This window comes from Hyperoodon ampullatus, assembly GCF_949752795.1.
Source record: "Hyperoodon ampullatus genome assembly, chromosome: 13".
NCBI classification, from domain to species: domain Eukaryota; kingdom Metazoa; phylum Chordata; class Mammalia; order Artiodactyla; family Ziphiidae; genus Hyperoodon; species Hyperoodon ampullatus.
In genome coordinates, this window is record NC_136926.1 from 5,803,343 (window position 1) to 5,826,714 (window position 23,372).

General features: G+C 47.0%; 1 protein-coding gene across 1 annotated transcript; it reads right to left on the reverse strand.

Moving 5' to 3' along the window:
• Positions 1–6,194: 6,194 nt before the first annotated feature.
• On the reverse strand, positions 6,195–23,131 carry BRI3BP (BRI3 binding protein; the record flags this gene model as incomplete). The annotated part of the gene is made up of 3 exons (XM_079717321.1): positions 6,195–7,020; positions 12,317–12,419; positions 22,931–23,131. The coding sequence occupies 3 exons, from the start codon at positions 23,129–23,131 to the stop codon at positions 6,599–6,601; spliced, it is 726 nt and encodes a 241-aa protein (XP_079573447.1). The 3' UTR covers positions 6,195–6,598.
• Between the last annotated feature and the right edge of the window lie 241 nt (positions 23,132–23,372).

Consider the following 23,372-nt stretch of genomic DNA (forward strand, 5'->3'; position numbering starts at 1 on the left):
AGTGATTGAAGTTGGCCCTGTTCCAGCGCTGTTTATATAATTCAGTGAGGTCTGGTAAAAATATAATGAAAGCCACAAATGCAAACCACATGTGTAATTTAAAATTTCCTAGTACGGACTTCCCTGGCGGTCCAGTGGCTAAGACTCCACACTTCCACTGCAGGGGGTGCCGGTTCTATCCCTGGTCTGGGAACTAAGATCCCACATGCTGTGCGGCAGGGCCAAAAAAAATAAGTAAATAAAATAAAATTTCCTAGTAGCCACATTTTATTATTTTTATTTTATTATTATTTAAAAAAAAATTTTTATTGGAGTATAGTTGATGCACAATGCCATGTTAGTTTCAGGTGCACAGCAAAGTGAATCAGCCATACACATACTCATATCCATCCTTTTTCAGATTCTTTTCCCATATAGGTTATTACAGAATATTGAGTAGAGTTCCCTGTGCTACACGGTAGGTCCTTATTAGTTATCTATTTTATTTTTGGGCCACCGCTGCAAGGCATGTGGGATCTCAGTTCCCCAACCAGGGACTGAACCCTGGTCACAGCAGTGAGAGCACCAAATCCTAACCACTCCCTATCTATTTTCTATATAGTAGTGTGTATACGTTAATCCCGATCTACTAATTTATCACTTCCCACCCCCGTTTCCCCTTTGGTAACCATAAGTCTGATTTCAAGATCTGCGAGCCTGTTTCTGTTTTGTAAATAAGTTCATCTGTATAATTTTTTATTAGATTCCACATATAAGTGATTGAATCATATATTTGTCTCTGACTTACTTCACTTAGTATAATCTCTAGGTCCATCCATGTAGCTGCAAATGGCATTATTTCATTCTTTTTTATGGCTGAGCAATATTCCATTGTATATATGTACCACATCTTCTCTATCCATTCCTCTGTCGATGGACATTTAGGTTGTTTCCATGTCTTGGCTATTGCAAGTAGTGCTGCTAAGAACATTGGGGTGCGCAGATATTTCTTTTTTTTTAATGTACTCTTGCAAAATGATTAATCAGATGTATTTAACTCACTCAAGTGGGCAATGTTGTCATTCCTCCTTCCCGTACCCACTTTCTCACCCAGCACTGATGCTGCGACTCACTGCTGCATTGTCCTCTGTGGTGTGAGGTCCCTGCTTTTGACCTGTTTGCTCTCCCAGTGCTGGGCCAGCCAGGGGCCTCCAGATTACGTCACCATGACTGGCCTCAAACTGTCCCCTGGAGACCCCTGTGAAATTTTTTTTGCAATATAAATATTCCCAGGAGCAATACTCTCAGGTCATAAGTGTATTTAACGTCTCTGTTCCCCTTTTACATTTGTTCCTGAATGTTTGCTAAGGCTAGGGAACAATTTTTAGTACCCACAAAAGCATTCCAGTTCAGGGTGGGGTGGAGGTGTGTACATCAGTTGCTATACCCTGCTAGGATTGCCTGAATTAGCAAATAAAAATATACAATGCCCAGTTGAATTTCAGATAAGCAACAACTCTTTTTTGTTTTTCCTTTGGTGTAAGTGTGTCCCAAATATTGCACGGGACATATTTACACTAAACAAGCATTTGTTGTTTATCTGAAACGCAGATTTAACTGGGTGTCCTGTATTTTATGTGGCAACACTACCTCCAATCAAATAATTAGATTCAAGATTGTATGACTCTCCTTGGACTGGGGAACAGAATCATGGAATCAGCATTACAGGTCAAGATTGGGAAAACTCCACAAATGCTTGGTTGGAAGTAATGAAATATATTTAGGAAGTCTGTACAACAAAATTACCATAAACATTTATTAAGCTGTTAATTTTCACAATATTTTAATTCTGTTCTGAAATCGGTCTACAAATATCTCTACATAACACCAAAGCCAGTGATTTAATAAATAAGAGGGATGTACGGCTCACCCTGCCAAAAAAATAAGCCTTATACATCTATGTCTATTTATGATATTCGTAGAATCAGTTTCCCAAGGCTCATGAAACTAAAGTGCGCACACACCACACACGCGCGCACACACCACACACGCACACACACACACCACTATATTAAAATCAAGTGGATTTATCGTATGAAATTAAATGCTACGTAAAATTTATAACCAGATACACAAAATACAAATTTGACTCATGAATACACTGTGGATGATGGGTACCATACCTCACAAATATGATTTCCAGTTAAGAGGGAAATAATTTTAAGTGAGAGCTAATCACCACCACAAGAAATCGATTTAATTACAGTATTCAAAGATTTAACACACATGCGGATATTAAACTGACACTACAATAAAACCTTTAAATATGCAAAAAGACATGAGAACGTATGGCTCATAACAACGTTAGCTGCCGCAGATCTTCGGTAGACGGTGCAAAGGACAATCAGCTTTTTATGCCACCACCAGGGAAAAACTGGTGCTGGGGCGTCTCCTACATATCAAGGAATCAATGAAGAGCAGAGCTCAGAACTGAGTACGCTGGATAAGGTTTGTTCATCCCAGATACTATACACCATATTGATGGTTATCCAATACGAATTTTAAGGGTACTGTGTTAGATCCTGCAAAAATATATACTTCTATTATTCACAAGTGAAGAGGAAAGGCTCAACTACTCAAATGGCCATAAACAAAAATGATGATGTATTATTTTTAAAAGTTGGGGGAGGGCTTCCCTGGTGGCGCAGTGGTTGAGAGTCCGCCTGCCGATGCAGGGGACACGGGTTCGTGCCCCGGTCCGGGAAGATCCCACATGCCACGGAGCGGCTGGGCCCGCGAGCCATGGCCGCTGAGCCTGCGCATCTAGAGCCTGTGCTCCACAACGGGAGAGGCCACAACAGTGAGAGGCCCAAGTACCGCAAAAAAAAAAAAAAAAAAATGTTGGGGGAGCAGGTTGACACCTTTAGGACCTTAAAGAATTCCTTTTATTATTATTATTTTTTTGGCTGTGCCGAGCAGCTTGCAGGATCTTAGTTCCCCAACCAGGGATTGAACCCAGGCCACGGCAGTAAGAGCACCGAGTCCTAACCACTGGACCGCCAGGGAAGTCCCAGGAATTCCTTTTAAAGTGAGCTAGCTGGATGGGAGAGCTGGTTTTTTGATTAAATCAGCCAATTCAAAACCCATCAGGGAGAAGTGCTCAGGTGTCACATTGTAAGGCAGGTATCTTTCCTCAAAAGCATCTTAAGAAGCAGCCGGAAGCATGGAGATGAAGCAAAGCAGGATTCCCACTAGGGAGAAGGTGTCTTTGCCATGTTTCAGATTCTGCACTGGACATCTGACATGTTATTCCTAGCCAGAAGGCTGCTGGATCACAGGGCCAGACTAACAACCAAAGTGATCTTCATCTTTCCTGCAAGCCAGCCCTCGTGGGTGTACAGAAGTCCTATTCTAACCCTCCCAAGCACCGACCCCACCCTACATGTTCGCCCTTAGTTCCAACAGGTGATGTCCCCAACTAGCTACTTCCCACCACAGTCAGAAGAGCACAGACCCAGTTCCCCTCCGTCTGCTTCCTGACCCTGCGTGGATCAGGCTTCCTGTGGTCCCACGTGGCATGGTGTGCTTGTCGTCTCCAGGAAACTGTGGGTATTAAAAACCTTCTTTCAACGGCACTAACCTCTCTCCGTGCTGTCACTCGGTCACCTTCATAAGTTAAGACCCCTGGCATAATTCACAAGGCTAGCTTTCAGGAAATTCTGTTGTTGCACTTTGCTACCAGAAAGGATATGGGGTACAAAAAACGAAAACGAGCAAACCAAAAAACCCAGAAGGCAGGGAACGCTGATTGGTACTGGAAAATACATTTACAGAAGGCTGATGTGCCACGAAAGCATCTTTGCTAGGATGTCAAGGCAGAGATTGCTCCAAACATTATCCCCAGACATCCACAGAAATCCAGCAATCTGGAGATAGCTGGTCCTTTTTCTTTTCTGGACTATTTTCTGTTCTTGGTATTTACTGTGATACTGAAGCACTGGGAAATCAACATTGATGAATTTGAAGATATCTAAAAAACTGAGTCTTAACTAAAACAGAGATCCACAGTAGTTTTCGTCAGTATGTTTTCATACCACGTTGAATGATGTATTACACTAATACATTCTACAGCCCTGAAGATATAAAAAAGGTTTCTCTTCAAGGTATGAGATATGGTACAAAAATGCATTTCTCCATGTACAAAAGAGAGAAAAAAAGAAGAGATGAGGGGCATGGGGGAGGCCAAATACCCTACAAGCTTCCATGGAATGGAGAAAGCAAAAAAAAAAACCCAAATTATCTGGGGTTAAGAACACGCCCAAGCAAAAGTCAAATTTACGCATTAAAAAGCAGGCCTTATTCAGATCGAACATCTGTGATTTCTATCAGAATTTCAAGGACTGTTCTACCCTGAAGTGATACTTCTAGTGAACTAATTAACTATTTAACTTTTGTTAAAAATAAAGACATTATTCCTCTGAGTGTACTGAACTATAAAACTGGCTTCATAGCCTACACCTAGCCAATTTGGAAAACAAAGTGCATATTCTCGACAGCAATTTCCAGTTGATGCTGTGGCCTGAGTCCACCAGCAACTAGACACGTGAGCCTTCCTCGAGCTACTAGAAGTTAAAATGGTTTTCCTGCCTGGATCTCAATACAGCACAGTGCCCATCAGGTTTCCATGTGTGAGGGTGGGTGAGAGAACAGAGTGGGTGTTATACCCAGAACAGTAATTTAAGACTTAAAAGCTTTGCGCAGAGAATGTCAATTTCCCTTCTGGCTAACAGGAGCAAAGCAAATACCTAAACATGCCAAATACACAGAAGCCAAATGCACAAAAGAAAGGAAGGGAAAGATAACCTCCTTGGAGTTCTTCGTACCTTGTGCTAAAACAGAATTGTCTGTCAGTATCTAACTGACAAAACTGGAACGGTTTCAATGCAGAAAACATGGGGGTCAAATGCCCATGGGTAAAGATTTGCCCAAGCAAATTCTAGAGAACATGAGTTTCAGGAAGCGAACTGAATGCAGGAGAGTTTGGGTCCCGTTAGTGCGCACCTTAAAAAGAGAAGTTTCATAAACATCCTCAGAAAACATTTGCTTCCGTTTTCCAGGTACTTGTAACCCCAAGTAAAACGTCACAGAAAAGTAGCACAGGAGGAGTTGGCAGGCAGCTGAGTTTTCCCCAAAATGATACCTGGACCAAAAGGTCTTGGTTCTACCTGATCTGACAGGGGACTCTGCAAACCTGCGTAGAGGGGCTCCTGTGAGGGGGCTGCTAGGGCATGACGCAGGTGGGCAGGGAAAGACAGTCATGACCCCTGGCATCAAAACCTGGGGAATCCTTTCCTTGCCCTCCTGTGCTTGTTAGTGCCCAGAAAGGGGCATCTCCACTAGCCCCTGATCCAAGCCTTGCAAAGCCCTGTTTGTCCAGGACCCCACAGCTGTCTGCCCTGCACATACCTCTCTCTGCCCCTAGGGACCACCTAAAAATGAGGTCACCCCAGACTCCAGGCAAAAAGCACCTAACACATGTACTGTAAAAATTTCAGGAAAAATAATTCAGATCTTCTCCAAGTCTGGCTTATTCCTGCTTATTGTTCCTGAGAATGCTTTATAAGCAGCAACAGACTTGAAAATGTTATTAGCTGCTATGGTTGGTTTTCCTTCTAAGGTCCTGAGTCCCCCAAAACCAAGATGAAACAAATAAACAAAAAACCCTAGAGAGTGTATCTTTCCTGTATCAACCTAGCTGGCAAATGGTGAAATTAGGACATCAAATAGATTCCTGAATGAGCTGACCCAAGCAGCTCCCGGCATCAAACCCCAAAGACATTTCTTTGCCTGGTCCTTGAATTTCCCTTTACAAAATGTTGAGGTTAAAATACATCCAAGTACAGAAGGGGGAAAAAATCTTAGGTTTTCTACAAATAATGATTTCTTCATTTAGAAATAGGATTGAAGGGGGCTTGGCTGGGGTCACTAGGATCCAAAAGATGTTTAGTTTCATCCTTGAAACCCAATGGCCCACATTCAGAAGCGACAACATTCATCAAATCGACATCAATGAAAAACAACATGAAATGAAGGTCACAGCTTTGGAACCTGAAAAGACTGCACACAGACCTCACCCACCAATCCCTACGCTGCAAAAACAAATGCTTGCCTTGAAACTCTTCCAAAAGGTCGAATTAATAATTTCGTCCCCTCCCTGTAAAGTTTTAAGTTTATTAGAACTTAACTCGATCTGCCTCTGTTAGAAAACCTTACAAAAGGTGTATTTAAATGCTTGAAAAAATTAACTTTATGCTCTATGCACAGATAAACTTCTCTTCCTGTACAGCTAATATGGTTATATCCTTTGTTTAAAAAAGATTTTTTTCCACTAATGACACTTGGTGGGTAGTTAGTTCTACATCAATGATCTTGTCCCATTCTTTCCGGAAGATGTCTTAAGAGTTGACACGTGGCCGGAAACACCCTCGCAAAGCGCCACTCTCCTGCTCAGACATGTTTATTAAGATTGTTTGGGGTTTGGCGTTCTTTTTTTCCTTCTTCTTTTTTGTTTCCGGAGAGAGGGCGCTGGGAGGAGGGGACCCGGCCGGCTGGCTGGTTGTCACTTGCCGTTGGAGCGGTCAAGACTCTCCAGCACTCGGTTGAGACGGATGTTGAGCAGTCTGACCTGGTTCTCCAGCTGTTCCAGCTTCTCCTCCACGCTGGGGCCACTGGGGCTGCTGCGCCAGTAGAAGCCCATGGGCCCGGTCATGAAGTAGATGGCCACCACGAAGCACAGAGGCAGCACGGCGTTCTCGGGCTCGCCCTCGTACTTGTGCAAGATGTACACGCACGACATGGAGAACAGGATGACCCGCACCACCCAGAAGAAGCGGCCGAACACCACGTGCAGGATGCTGAAGGTGAAGCCCAGGGTCAGAGACAAGAACCAGTAGGCCAGGAGGACGACACCCACCAGCAGGAGGGCACGTGTGGGGCTGTTGGCCACCGAGCTTGGATTGAAGTACTGGGACAGGTTCGAGACTGCAGGACAGAACAGAGGGACAGCGGCCGGTTACACGGGGTCAGGGGGTTCTCTGCAAGCTGGGGGTGGGCAGCTCAGCTCGCTGGTTGCGCCTCTGCTACACCCAAGGAACTAAAGTCGGCTGCCTCATTAGCCTTTATACTAAGTCCTGGGAAAAGACAGGGCAACGCCGTCATATCGTGGGTTTGAAACACCTTTCAGGTGGGGCAGAGCCTGAAAACTGGCCTTCAATTTCCTTCCTTCCTGTCTTCCATAGTAACCAATGCCCAGTGTTAGGCTGGGCACACGGCTGCCTAGGATAAGGACGTTTCCCAGCCTCCCTTGCAGCTACATAACTAAGTTTTGGTCAAGGAGAGGTAAGCAGAAATGTTTTGGGGTGGCTTCCTACAAGTAGTGGGAATATGCCCTTTACCTCTTCTTCTTCTGCCTGCTGGAATGTGGATGAGATGGCTGGAATAGGAGCAGCTGTCTTGTGTCATGAGGGAAGGGAGGTCACCAATTGGGGAGCAATAAGATGGAAGGGGCCTCGGACCCGAGGAGAATGTGCTACAAAGCCACCTACCTGCCTGACCACCTACCTGTGAACTTTCACATAAGGGAAATAAGCTTCCATCTTGTTTAAGCTACTGTTATTTGGGGTCTCTGTTACTCACAGTCAAACCTAATTGTAACTGGTACCCACACATGAAGTTCCATCTTAAGAATGGAGTGAAATGGAGGACTTGCATCTTCTGTGTGCCTGACTTAAGAAAATTTTCAAATAGAAAATTTTAAAGGATAGTAAAATAAATACTCCTATCAAAACCACCTAGGTTTAACAATGGTTAACATTTTGCTCCATTTCTAGTCACATACCTTTTTTTTCTTTTTAACCAAACCATTTGAAAGAGGCACACATCCTACTTCAGCATGCAGCTTTCTTTCCTAGTTTTATCAAGATATAACTGACATACAGCACTATATAAGTTGAAAGTGTACAGTGTGACTTGACTTACATATATTGTGAGATGACCACAAGTTTAGTTAGTATCCATCACCTCATATAGATACAAAAAAAAAAAAAAAAAGTTTTTTCTCTTTTCCTGAGAACGTTTAGGATCTACTAACTCTCCTGATAACTTTCAACTATACGGTACAGCAGTGTTAGCTACAGTCATCATGTTGTACATGACATCCCCAGGACTTATCTATCCTATAACTGCAAATTTGTACCTTTTGACCATCTTCCTCCAATTCCCCTGCCTCCCATTTGCTGTCTCTGGCAACCACAAATCTGATCTCTCATTTTATGAGGTTTTTTTTTTTTTTAATTCCACATACAAGTGAGATCCTACAGTATTTGCCTTTCTCTTATTTCACTTAGCTTAATGCCCTCCAGGTCCATCCACGTTGTTTCAAATGGCAGGATTCTCTTCGTTTTATGGTTAAATAATACTCCATTGTATATATACACACACCAAAAATTCGTTGTTGTTTTTTTTTAATTTTATTTATTTTTGGCTGCATTGGGTCTTCGTTGCTGTGCACGGGCTTTCTCTAGTTGCGGCGAGAGGGGCCTCCTCTTTGTTGTGGTGCACAGGCTTCTCATTGCAGTGGCTTCTCTTGTTGTGGAGCACGGGCTCTAGGCATGCGGGCTTCAGTAGTTGTGGCTCGCAGGTTCTAGAGCGCTGGCTCAGTAGTTGTGGTGCACAGGCTTAGCTGCTCTGAGGCATGTGGGATCTTCCTGGACCAGGGATCGAACCTGTGTCCCCTCAACTGGCAGGCAGATTCTTAACCACTGTGCCACCAGGGAAGCCCACACCAAAATTTCTTTATCCATTCACCTGTCAATGAACACTTAGGTTGTTCCCACATCTTGGCTATTGTAAATAGTGCTGCAATGAACATGGGGGTGTAGTTATCTCTGTGACAGGGTGTTTTTGTTTCCTTCAGATATATTCACAGAAGTGGAATTGCTGGATCATATGGTAGTTCTATTTTTAATTTTTCTTTTTTTTTTGGCCACACTGCATGGCTTCTGGGATATTAGTTCCCAGACCAGGGACTGAACCCGTGCCCTCGGCAGTGAAAGTGTGAAGTCCTAAACCACTGGACCGCCAGGGAATTCCCTATTTTTAGTTTTTTTTTTTTTTTTTTTTTTTTAATTTATTTTTGGCTGCATTGGGTCTTCATTTCTGTGCGAGGGCTTTCTCCAGTTGTGGCAAGCAGGACCACTCTTCATTGCGGTGCGCGGGCCTCTCACTATCGCGGCCTCTCTTGTTGCGGAGCACAGGCTCTGGACGCGCAGGCTCAGTAGTTGTGGCTCACGGGCCTAGTTGTTCCGCGGCCTGTCGGATCCTCCCAGACCAGGGCTCGAACCCATGTCCCCTGCATTAGCAGGCAGATTCTCAACCACTGAGCCACCAGGGAAGCCCCTATTTTTAGTTTTTTGAGGAACCTCCACACTGTTTTCCATAGTGGCTGCACCAATTTACATCCCACCAACAGTGTACAAGGGTTCCAATTTCTCCACATCCTCACCAACATTTGTTATCTCTTATCTTTTTGATAATAGCCATGCTAATAGGCATGAGGTAATTAACATCTCATTGTGGTTTTCATTTGCATTTCCCTAATGACTAGTAATGTTGAACCACTAGTAATGTAGTATTGATACATTTTCTTGTACCTGTTGGCCATCATATATCTTTTTTTTTTAATTAATTAATTAATTAATTTTGAGCTGCGTTGTGTCTTTGTTGCTGCGCCCAGGCTTTCTCTAGTTGCGGCGAGCAGGGGCTACTCTTTGTTGCGGTGCGCGGGCTTCTCATTGCGGTGGCTTCTCTTGTTGCAGAGCACGGGCTCTAGGCATGCGGGCTTCAGTGGTTGTGGCACACAGGCTCAGTAGTTGTGGCTCACGGGCTCTAGAGCGCAGGCTCAGTAGTTGTGGCACACGGGCTTAGTCGCTCCGCAGCATGTGGGATCCTCCCGGACCAGGGCTCGAACCCGTGTCCCCTGCATTGGCAGGCAGATTCTTAACCACTGCACCACCAGGGAAGCCCAGGCCTCCAATTCGTATTAACGATGGGCCCCTTTGTGCCAGGGCAGAGCCAGGCCCGAGGCTGCAGCCTGGAGGAGGTGGACAAGACCCCACTCACGGGATCTCAGAAGGGAGGTGCGTAACACACGCACACAGGAGGGAGATGTTACAGCTGAGGGTGAGAACTAAGGACAAGGTTCCTCACACAGGGTAGTCAGGAGGGGCCTCTTGAAGGAGGTGTCACGTACCAGAGACCCAAGCATGGGAAAGATGGGAGCAGGCAAAGGGCTGGGAGGATCATCCCCAGCAGGGAACACCTGGAGGGACAGGAAGGTGTCAAAGACCCCAGCGTGTCCAAGAACAGGATGGGGGCTGGGCAGATCCTTGCTGCTTGCAGTGTCCTTGGTGTGAACCTGGTCGATTCCAAGTGCAGCAAGAAGTCACTGGGCAGCTTTAAGGAGAGTGACTTGACCTGCCTTCTTCTTTTTTTTTTAAATCACTACTATAAAAGCAGTCATAAAAAAAATTGCTCTGGCTGATTTGTTAAGAAGGGACCCTAGTTAGGAGCTGTGCAGGGAAGAGTTCACCCAGCAGGCCTGAGGCCACTCTTTAGAATCACCTGCTGGCAAGGTGGGCCCTTGGCTGGCATCTGGGAACTTGGATTTCTGGAGTGTGAGGTTGTGATGCTTAAGAAACATGTATTTGGTGTCCATCCCCATTTCTGGCATAGACTCCTAAGACCTCTGGAATCTCCTAAGTGACAAGTGCAACAGAAGTCTTGATAATTCATAGCCCCTTTCACCCGCACCTGCGCTTGTTCATCAGGTGATTCTGGAAAGCCTCTCAGGATGGAGGCTGGTTGCCAGGGGAACCAACCAGATGATTAGAGGGTTGGGCCCTCTAACCTCCAGGAGGGGCTGAAGGTTGAATCCATCACCAATGGCCAAGGAGACAATAGAACTCAGAACGTGGAAGCTCGGAGTCCCTGCCCGCCAACCCTGCCCCATGCATCTCCTTCACCTGGCTGTTCCTGAGTTATATCCTTTCATAATAAACCAGTAATCTGGTGAGTGAGTAAACAGACAGTGAGTAAACTTTCCTGAGCTCTGCAAGCTGCTCTAGCAAATTAATTGAACCCACGGTGCGGACGGGTCGTAGGAACCTCTGATCTATACTAGTCTGTCAGAAGCACAGGTGACAACCCGGATCTGTGACTGGTGTCTGAAGTGGGGCCGGTTGTGGGACTGAGCCCTTGACCTGTGGGATCAGATGCTACCTCCAAGGCGATAGGGTTAGAATTGAGTTCAACTTGGGGGCACCTGGTCAGCGTCCTGGAGAGCTGAGTGACTTGCATACACATTGCAGTGAGAGCTCCCTCCTCTCCCCAAGAACAGGGGCTCCCTGGCTTGGAGGTTTTTTACAATCAGTGTGGTTCACGCTGACACCTGCTTTCCTTCGGGGAGTCGGGAATTTGGAAGGTGCAGGCAGAGGGCGCCTACATGACCAGCCGCCAATAAACACCCTGGAGGCTGAGCCCCTATTGGGCGTCCCTGGTAGATGACACCTCCTTCGGGGAATAAAGGGTGTCCTGTGTGACCCCCCTGGGAGAGGGCTCTGGGGGCCTGTGCCTGGTTCCCCCAGACGTCACCCCGTGAGCCTTTCCCTTTGCTGACTGTGCCTTGTGTCCTTCACTGTGATACACCACAGCTGTGGGTACGACCACATGCTGGGTCCTGGGGGTCCTCCTGGAGATGTACAGAACCTGGGGATGGTCTAGGGGACCCCGACACAGACTGCTGCAGGGTTCCTGGAGAGAGGCAGCAGCCTGGACCAGGGCTGTGAGCTTGAATTCAAAGGGTTCCAGCAGCTGCCTTCCAATTCCTAGACCAGGGCAGCAACCCCCTGGGGGGGTCACACATCGCTCCTTCAGCCCTTCTGATGATTGTGTGAGTGCCGCGTTCTCTGTACTAAATCCCTTTCTGTCTAAGTAACTGGAGTAGTTGGTTATGGACCCCAACAACCTAGAGACTCCACCTCTAGTCCCCGAGGTTTGCCTGGGGGCACACAAGTTGGCACTGTCCACCTGCACCTTATCCTAAATAGCATCTGGGAATCTCAGCTATTTACACATGCAACAATGACAATAAAAAAGGTTCTCTCGTATCCTCACTGCCCCCCTAGTTTTCTCTTGTGCCACCCGCCATGGGTACCACTCCCATAAGTTGACAAGCACCAGAATGAAACAGTGCCTTCAAATGAATGCCCCCCACACCTACCGTCAAGTCCAAGGACGTCCAAGAGCTCCGCCCAAACTTTCCACAGGGTTTCCACAAACATGTCCACTCCCAGCACGAACCTCTCGGTCAGCCTCGTCAGGAACTGCAGAAACGAGAGCGAGATCATTACCAACCCGGCCAAAGCTCCCTCCTGCCTAGTCCGGCCAAGCTTACACTTGGACGAGAAAACACAGCCGGCCGATGACGAAGGCCACCCCAGGACTGGCCACGTAGCCCAGGGGACTGACGGAGCTCGGGCCTAACTGGCCAGGTGCCAAGAACCAAGCGAATCTAGACAAATCTCCCTCCTACGGGGGAAGGGATGCATCGGGGGAGCCAGGAGCTCTCTGCACAGCTGCTCACTCCACCTCCGATTCCTCCTGGAGCCCTTCTAGGCCGACTCTTTTGTCAAAGTCTCCGCCTGATTTCTCATTTTTAAACAGTGGGAGGTGCTGCAACCAACCTATTTCACCCGGAGGCCGGGACACTGCTGCATGGGAGCAACTCTGAAGGGCGAGAACCGTGGTTCTCACACTCAAGTCCCAACAGCATCTCCCTAGCGTGTGCAAACAGTAGAGACCCACGTCCATCCCAGCTTTAAGGACCCGGGGCTACTGAAGCTCTCCGAGGATGAATATGAGGTGCAGCTTCATTTCACTGTATTTAAAAAAAAAATTTATCTTTTTGGCTGCCTTGGGTCTTAGTTGAGACACGTGGGATCTTTCGGTGTGGGGCCCGGGCTTAGTTGCCCCCACGGCCTGTGGGATCGAACCGGAGTCCCCTGCATTGCAAGACGGATTCTTACCCACTGGACCACCAGGGAAGTCCCCGATCTTCTAACAGAAGCTTTGGCCCCAAGACCCTTCTGCAAGGACATCATCCCTTTAGCCCTAAATTTCCTAGCTGCAAGCACCAAAGGGATTTGTGTATTTAAAGACCACATGGCCATCAGCTGGTGAATGGATAAACCTGACATATCCACCCGATGGGATATTATTCAGCCATGAAAACGAATGAAGTACTGACACATGCTTCTAGAAGGATGAAACCTAAAAACCTTCCACTAAGGACAAGAAGCCAGAGGCAAAGGCCATAAACTGTGATTCCACGTATAGGAAATATGCAGAATAGGCAAATCCAGAGACAGAAAGTAAATCAGCAGTTGCTAGGGGTTAGGGAGAGAGGTTGATAGCTAAAGGGTTTTTCTTTGAGGTGAAGAAAATGTTCTGCTGTTGACTGTGGTGATGGTTACACAACCCTGTGAATATACAGAAATTATATATGAATGATATACTTTAAATGGATGAACTGTATGGTATGTGAATTATACCTCAATAAGCTGCTATTTAAAAACTGGAAGGGTACTCACATAACATTGTAAATCAACTGTACTCCTATCTAAAAAAAAGGTTTTTTAAACTGGAAGAGTAAAAAAAAAATAATGGAAGGGTTCATGTAAAAAAAAAAAAAAAAAAAGGAGGAAGTATGTGTGTCAGAGAAGAGAGGGTCACTGCCCCTCTCTTTGGCAGGGGTAGGTGGGTGAGGGTATTTCGGAGAATGTATCATCACCTGGAGAGAAGGCACACTGGTGTTGGTTTAGTTATCATTCTTTTCCGGTTAGAAACTTACTGACATACCATTTACATACCATAAAGTTCCCGTTTTTAAAAGGCACGATTCACAGCTTTTTTTTAGAAATTCCCCACAATCTAACGTTAGAACATTTTCACCACCCCAAAAGGAGTCTTGTCCCCGTCAGCAGTCACTCCCCATTGCCTCCCACCCCCAACCTAGGCAACCACTAATCTCCTTCCCATCTCCATGGATTTGCCTTTCCTGGACTTTCCATACCAGTGGAATCAGGCAATCCGTGACCTTTTGTGCCTGGCTCCTTGCACTCAAAATAACATTGTCAAGGTTCACCCGTGCTGCAGCATGTATCGGTACTTAATTCCTCTTTCTTGCCAAAGAGCATTCCCTTTCAGGGATCTACCGCGTTTTGTTTCTCCTGTCGTAATTCTTTAAAGTACGCGCGATCTGTACACGTTTGCCAATAGGTAGCAACTTGTACATTTTGTTCAAGTGGAGGAAAGAGGCAAGAGCTCCACACCACAAGCTATCGGGCTTTTCAAGGGCACCAGCTCTCCTAGAAAGGGTGTGAGGAAGTACTTATTTGGGGAGGAAAAGACAACAATTGCTGCTGTTGCTGACCCTCTCTGTGCCTCCACTTTCTCAGCTGTAAAATGGGACTAAGATAAGACAGCCATAAGAACCTGTAAAGGCCTCAGGACGTGGGAGCTGCTTAGGTTGCTTGTGTCCGACGCGAGGATTTGCTGGGTGGCAACCCAGCGCCCCCTGCAAGGATGGAGGTCCGGCCCTCTCTCCAAACGGAGCCATCCCCTTCCCACCTAACAAACGTCTTCAAGCAGGTGCTCAGAAACCCACAGGCCCAACCAGGGTCTGGCCTTGCTCAGAGGAAAGTCAGGCCCACCCTGGGGACCGGCCAGGGCAGGAGAGGGTGTTGCAGGGACAGACCCATCGTGGGCCTTTTGGACTGAGCGGTGGGAACCACACTTGCTCTCTGCCCCAGGGGCTGGCACCACTCACTGTGGCTTCCCCTTGGGCAATGTGACTCCCTGGCCCCCTTGTCTGTGTGAAGACACAGGAGCCCTCAGGGAGTGCTGCGGGCTGCACTCTGTTCCTCCAAATCTCAGCGAGGGTGAAACGGGATCAGTATGAGGGACCCTGATCCAACAGGACTGGTGGCCCTACAAGAAGAGATGGGGACATAGACACACCAGAGGAAAAGACCACGTGAGGACACAGGGAGAAGCCGGCCATCTGCCAGCCAAGGAGACAGGCCTCAGGAGAAACCAACCCTGCCAGCACCTCGATCTCAGGTTTCCAGCCTCCAGAACTTCCAGATGATACATTTCTGTGTGAGCTGCCCAGGCTGTGGTCCTTCCTGATGGCAGCCCTGCAGGCTAAGACGGGGGTTCAGCGGAGCCCGGAGCCTGAAGCAGTTCACAGAAATCAGGTGAAAAGCTGAACCTACGGCACAGGTTGTATGTTTTCTACAACCTATAAACTATGGCCAATATCTTATAATAACTATCAATGGAGTATAACCTGTAAGAATTGTGAATCACTATGTTGTACCCCTGAAATTTATATAATATTGTACGATTTGTATAATATTGGACATCAAGTATACCTCAATAAAAATTTTAATAATAAATAAAAAATTTAATAAAATTAAAACAAAACAAAACAAAACTTGGGAGTTCCGTGGTGGCCTAGTGGTTAGGATTCTGTGCTTTCACTGAAGAGGCCCGGGCTCCATCCCTGGTTGGGGAACTAGGGAACTAAGATCCCACATGTGTGCAGCAAATTAAAATGAAGAGAGAGAGAGAGACTTAAAAGACCTATCAGTGAAATGCAAGTGTAGACTTTGTTTGGATCCGAATTCAAACAAAGCAGTTTCGCATAAAGACGATTTGAGTCAATCAGGGAAATCGGAAAATGGACTTGTGTTGCTTATTAAAGAATTGTTGGGGCTTCCCTGGTGGCGTAGTGGTTAAGAATCTGCCTGCCAAAGCAGGGGACACGGGTTCGAGCCCTGGTCCGGGAAGATCCCACATGCCACAGAGCAACTAAGCTCGTGTGCCACAGCTACTGAGCCTGCGCTCTAGAGCCCGCGAGACACAACTACTGAAGCCCGCGTGCCACAACTACTGAAGCCCACGTGCCTAGAGCCCGTGCTCCACAAGAGAAGCCACTGCAATGAGAAGCCCATGCGCCGCAACTAAGAGTAGCCCCCACTCGCCACAACTAGAGAAAGCCCGCGCGCAGCAACAAAGACCCAATGCAGCCAATAAATAAATAAATAAATAAATTTTTAACAAAATAAATTTTAAAAAAAGAATTGTCATGAGCTGTGACAATGGTACTGTGGCTATGATCTTTGCAAAATGTTCACCTGTTAAAGACGCATACCGAAGTATTCAAAAGTAAACCATTATGTCTTGGATTAGCTTTAAAATACTATGCCAGGCTTCAAAAACTTTTTGGATGGGGAGAGCAATGTAACAAAAATGGCAAAGCTGAGTGATGGGTACTGGGGTTCATTATACATTTCTTTCCCCCTTTGTGTCTGTTGGACAATTTTCAGGATGAAAAGTTAAAACGAGGGAGATTCAGGTGAACCGACTCAGGAGGCCTGCGGCCGTGGCCATGGCTATGGGAGAAAACACGATTACTCCAGCTCAGGGTTGCATCACCCTCCTCCTAAATCTGGAGGACGTCCCGCATCCTAAGTTCTCCTCGCCCCTATCACCCCCAGGCACGTGCACACTGGCTCCCAGGAAATCAGGCTGGAAGGGCACATGTGTCTTCATGAGCAAGGCAGAGAAGGGGCGAATTTCTGCAGTTCAGAGGTTGCCCAAGCATCTGAGGAACACAGTGAGAGACGAAGGTTACGTGAACTGAAGGTGCTGGAACACACGTGCAGACCACCTGCACGAATGAATTACATAGGGGAAAAGGCACCTCCAGGATGGAAGGCCTCAACGGAAGATCAAAGTCATGGGACAAGCTGACACCCTGTGCCCTGATGTGCTGCCCCAGCAAGGACACGAGACCCTCGCGTAGAATTGCTGCTGGAATTGTAATTCCTCAATCTAACCCTGAGGATGCAATCAGGTAAGATGCATCGTGCGAAAATTCAAAAGTCAACTGGCCTGTCCCAACCCCACGGAGATACCATGTCAGCCCCACTAAAGTGGCTACACTAAAAGAGACAGACAACTATCAACAGATGAATGGTGAAAGATGTGGTTCACGCACACAGACCACCCACACACTCATACCCCGGAATACTACTCGGCCATAAAAAAGAATGAAATTTTGCCATTTGCAACAGCTTGGATGGACCTGGAGCGTACTACGCTTAGTGAAATAAGTCAGACAGAGAAAGACAAAAACTGGGGCTTTCCTGGAGGTCCAGTGGTTGAGACTCCACGCTTCCCGTCAAGCAGAAACAGAGACGTAGATGTAGAGAACAAATGTATGGATACCAAGGGGGAAAGGAGTGGGGTGGGAGGAACTGGGATTGACACATATACACTATTGATACTATCTATAAAACAGACAACTGATGGGAACATACTGTATAGCACAGGGAACTCTACTTAATGCACTGTAGTGTCCTAAATGGAGGGGATATGTGTATATGTATGGCTGATTCATTTTGCTGTGCAGTAGAAGCTAACACAACATTGTAAAGCAACTATACTCCAATAAAAATTAATTATAAAAAAAAAGAGACTCCGTGCTTCCACTGCAGGGGGCGCAAGTTCGATCCCTGGTCCAGGAACTAAGATCCTGCACGCCAGGCAGCTAAGAAGTTAAAAAGAAAGGAAGAAAGAAGGAAAGACAAATACTGTATGATAACTGTTATATGTGGAATCTAAAAAATACAACAGTGAATATAACAAAAAAGAAGCAGACTCACAGGTACAGAGAACAAACTAGTGGTCACCAGTGGGGAGAGGGAGGGGGAGGGGCAAGATAGGGGTGGGGGTTAAGAGGTCCAAACTCCTGTGTATAAAATACATAAGTTACAAGGATATACTGTACAGCACAGGGAATACAGCCAATATTCTAAAATAACTATAAATGAAGTATAGTCCAAAAAGATATTGAATCACTACGGTGTACACCTGAAACTAACATAATATTGCAAATCAACTATATTTCAATTAAAAAATAAATTAAATAAAATGTATCCAAGGGGTGGGGGGAAGACAAGAACATGGGTTGGTGAGGATGGGGAGAAAGGAATCCTCATACACTGCTAGTGGGAACGTAAAATGGTACAGCTGTACAGAGGTTCCTTGAAATGTGAGAGCTGCCATACGACCCAGCCATTCCACTCCTAGGTACATACTCCAAAATACAGAAAACATACATTCGCATAAAAACTTGCACATGAATGTTCAGAGCAGCACTAGTCATAGAATCCAGAAAGTGGGAACAACCCAAATGACCATCGACTGATAAATGGATAAATAAAAAGCCATAAGAAGGTATGAAATACTGACACAGGTTACAAAAGGGATGAACCTTAAAAGCACGATGCTGAGTGAGAAAGAAGCCAGATGCAAAAGACCACACTGTATGATTCCATTTATAGGAAATGCACAGAATAGGCGAATCCATAAAGACAAAGAAGATGATGGGTTGTCAGGGGCTGGGGGAGGTGGGGTGACTGCTAATGAATATAGGGTTTCTTTGGAGGGGGGATGAAAATATTCTAAAATTGACTGTGGTGATGGCTGCACAACCCTGTGCATATAATAAAAATCACAGAACTTTCAATGAATGAATTGTATAGTATCTGAATTACAGCTCAATAAAGCTATTAAAAAAAAAAGACATAAATGTCAATGTGATAAAAGCCTCCCTTACCCCCAAATGGGTGAAGGGACTTTGACAGACTAAAGGGAACTAAAGAGACATGAAAATCAAATGTGATGAGCAATCGTTGATTGGGTGCTGACTTTTTTTTAAAAAGCTATAAAGGAAATGCAAATTACAAAATATTATTGTACTAAATTTAAGTTTTGGGGTGGAGGGGTCATAGTATGATGGTTTTGTAGGAGAAAGTGTCATGATGTCTGCAATTTACTTTCAAAAAAAAGTGTGTATGTGTGTGCTTGTAGTGAAAAAGAAACAGTTTGGGGGGGAAATGGTGAACCCAGGTGGTGTTTCTAGTTGCTCCTTATTCAATTCTTTCAGCTTTTCAAAATAAAAAGGAAATATTATTCTGATTGTGGTGATGTCTTCAGGGGTATATCCATACGGCAAAACTTACCAACGTGTACACTTTTGTCCCACTTTAAATATGTGTAGTCTACGTCGATTACACCTCCATAAAGCTGTTAAAATGTTGGTGGGGAAAAAAAAAAGACTCTAAAGTGTCAAAGTTACTCTGCTCAAAATATTTTCTTACAAAGCAAAAGCATGTAAGCCTCTTAAAAAAAAAAAAAAAAAAAAGACCAACAGTTCAATAATGGCAAAGGAAAACCAAAAGTAATTCCCAGAAAAGAAGACGCCAATGGATTCTGGATAAGTGAAAAGACCATCTATCTCACAGTAAAATAATCAAACCAAAAAGTTTACTGACACTTCGTTGGAGAGGGTTTGGGGACCAGCCCTCACACGTATGATGGGAGTATAACTGGAAAACAATTCAGTAATATCTCTTGGTACTAAAAAAGTACATGAACTGGAACTGTGCATAAAGGCCACGGCAATCAAAACTAATTTATGGGGCTTCCCTGGTGGTGCGGTGGTTGAGAGTCCGCCTGCTGATGCAGGGGACATGGGTTCGTGCCCCGGTCCGGGAAGATCCCACATGCCGTGGAGCGGCTGGGCCCGTGAGCCATGGCCGCTGAGCCTGCGCGTCCGGAGCCTGTGCTCCGCAACGGGAGAGGCCACAACAGTGAGAGGCCTGCGTACTGCAAAAAAAAAAACACAAAACTAATTTATGCTATCAGCGTCAGGAGAGGGGCTGTCTTGGGGCAGGGGGATTTCGACCATACTTTTCTAGATCTACATGCTGGTCACATGGGCGTGTTTGGTGTGTGACAATTCATTATGTTGTATAACTTATACAGAAAAGTGCACCAATTATATTTCAATTCAAAATTTTAAAACGCACAGATCCTTTGGCTCAGCAATTACATTTCTAACAATTTACAGATGAACTTTTCTAAGCGCACTCCAAAAAACTGATATAGAAGGACCTTGACTGCAGCCAGGATTCACGTGGCAAAAGACAGGAAACTAATGAAACACTGGCCATCAGGAGTAGGTTGAATGGCGGTGCTTCCTTACATTAAATTACACCAGGCGAATCCTTCTTATATAAATATCTTCTACCATTTACTAAATGCTTATTAAGGGCCTGGTATTGTACAACCTGACTAATCACATTCAACCCTGCAATTTACCTCCTTTGCACAAATGAGACACACAAAGGTCAAGCAACCGGCCCAAGGTCAGAGAGCTAGTGAGACGCAGAGCTGGGATTCGAACCCATGTCTGTTGGAGAGCAAGGCCCATGCTCCAAACCAGAAGAAGGTCAGGGGTTAATGTTAGACAAGTCCTAGATAGAACATGAAGTGTTTCATTAAACGCCCTCAAACTTCACAACCCACTAAGCAGGTCTGGCTTGCTGAAAGCTACGGTTGCTAGCAGATCCAGTTTCTTTTAATTAAGATGAACAAAACAATCTCCCCCAAGCCTGGCCGGTCTGGGCTACACTAGGCAGGAAATATCAGGGCAGCCTCATTCTAGATGCCACAATAATTAGGGGAATCAGGAAGGGTCATGATGCTGGAAGACCAGTGAGGGTACCAGTGTGGTCCCCAGACCCACTGTGCCTGGTTCAAATCCTGGCTCTTCCACCCAGTCTGACCTGAAGCCAGTCACTTCACCACTCTGTGCCTCAGTTTCCCTATGTGTAAAATGGAAACATTAACAGTACCTACCTCATAGGTCTAAGGATTAAGTGAGTTACTCTACCTATAAAAGGACTTAGAAAATGGACCACCTATTTGCTAGAAGGGATGCTGCCCAGTTCATGAATTGCTGAATAAAACCAATTAGATCGTTTTTAAAAAGGCACATTTGGGGACTTCCCTGGCAGTCCAGTGGTTAAGATCCTGCGCTTCCACTGCAGGGGGCTCAGGTACAATCCCTGGCCGATCCCTGGTCAGGGAACTAAGATCCTGCATGTCGCCTGGCCAAAAAAAAAGGAAAAAAGGTGCATCCTAAACAAATAACAAATTAGTATTATTGTCATCTCTACCGAAGGCACAAAACTTCGTTTCTGACCTCGAGATTCTCAGATTCTTTGCCAGAATACAGCTGTCTTACTGGCACCAACCCATATTTAAACTCAAGTATCTATTTTGTATTTCACGTCCGTGGACCTTATATTCTCAGATAGGACCGTCGGCCAAGACATGGGTTACTTGTGCTTAGCCTCCTCAAAAAAAGTCAGACTTGTTTTTGCTGTAAAAGAAATGATTTCTGCCTTCAAATGGCTCAGGCACATGGCAGGAGGGAAGTGCAGATTCACCCTTTATGCTCAGGCAGACTGGACGGCCACCTTTCTGCACTCAGGTGTTTTTGTTTTCTCCCTCCGTGGCCACCTACAAAGAGATCCCCGCCAGAACCCACAACCTCTACGGAGGCTCAGAACACCCATAGGAGATGGTGGTCAGAAGTTAGTTTTCCCAACAAATTAACTTGTATTTCATCTCATCCAATTAGAATATCCAGCCAATCTGATTTGGGCTTTAATGTTCTTTTCTTTCCCCTCCACCTCAAGCACCAGAAAACTTTTTTTAAACCCTGAAAGCCCTTTCAACGGGGCTTCGCAATGTTGATTTGCTCCTTGGCCAGGAACTTAACTAACAACAGTAGCTCACACTGATTCTGCCGTTACTCTGGGCCAAGAAGGTACCAACGATTCATAATTACAAACTCATAACCAAGAGGATATTATCATTAGCCCCATTTAAGGAATAAAGAAACGGAGCCTCAAAAAAGTGAAGCCACTTGCCCAAAGCCATCCAGTCAAAGCTGGAACTTAAACCCAAACTTCTCTCCGCTCCAAAACCCCAGGACTGGCGCAGAGCAAAGGAATTAAGAGGACGAACAGTAAGGGCTGTACTCAAGGAACCGCCTGACCACAGGTAACTGTCCCCCTATTCACTTCCCCTTTCTCGGTGGACTTTTACCCCGAATGGCTCACCCGGCTACCAAGGGCAGAGAAGGGAGAAAGAACTCCCTGCGCTTCTCCGGAGCGCTCAACACCACCCCCAGGGGTCTGAGGCTCCTCAACAGCTCCAAAGTAAACAAAACGCTCCAAGTGAAAGGCCCAGCACACAGTAGGTGCTTAAAAGGGTTGTTACGGTGCCAGGTTGCCAAAGCAACAGAGCAGACTGCGTTACTCCCATTCTTAAAAAATAATTTAAAAAATAAAAAGTAAAAAGCCTAAATATCTTCAAAGCAGAAGAAGGAGGGCCTCGGGTGCTCAGGGGAAGTGGGTCGGGTGCAAGGCTACAGGAAATTCGGGGTTGCTGGGGAGAGCGCAGCAGCGTGGGGAGAGGGCGCGGGCGCTGGCTGGCAGGGCGCCCCCCCCGCCCCGGGCAGCCGCCACGGTGCCTGGCTCACAGGAGACGCTCATTCAAACGTGTTGAATGAATGAATGAGAGGCGCGGCCGGCGTCAGCGCCGCCCAGAGGAGACCCGGGCCGCGCACCCACGGGGGCAAGGTCCAAGGAGAAGTACCGCATGGCACAGAGGGCGCCCCGAGGCCCTGCGCCGGAACCGGCCCCCAGACCCGACGCTGGCCAGGCAGGGCCTGGGCGGCAGGCGGAAGGCCCCGGGGCTCAGGACGGGATCCCCCGCCCCAGACCCGGGCCCCCCTCTTCCCGCGCCCCGGCCGGCCTGCAGCCCCGGAGGCCGCGCACGGCCCAGGCGGGCCCCGGGTGCGCGGCGGCTGCGGCAAGGTGACCGCGAGCGCGGGCGCGGCGCCCACCTTCTGAGCGGCGCGCACGTTGTCCTCGCCGAACAGGCTGCTGACGCTCTGCGAGAAGGTGTTGACCGTGCGGCGGTAGCTGTTCTTCTCGGTGCCGCCGCGGCCCCGTGCCCCTTGCACGCCCGGGGCCAGCAGCCCGAGCAGTAGCAGCAGCAGGAACCCAGTCTGGGCCCAGGGTCCGCCCGAAGCGCGCGCGCCCATCCTGGGGCCGGTGGGATGCGGGGTCCGGGAGAAGGGTGAGAGCCGCACGGTGGGACGCCGCGGCTCCGGCTGGGACCGCGTTGGCGCGCTCGGTGGCCGAGCGCCGCACCTCTGCCCGCGCCGCTGCCGCCGCCGCCGCCGCCGCCGCCGCGCCACCTGCCCCGCCCCGCGCGCACTCCCTCGAAGGCCCTGCGCACGCCGCGCTCCGCCCCCGGACCCGGGACCCGCCGGCGACCTGGCC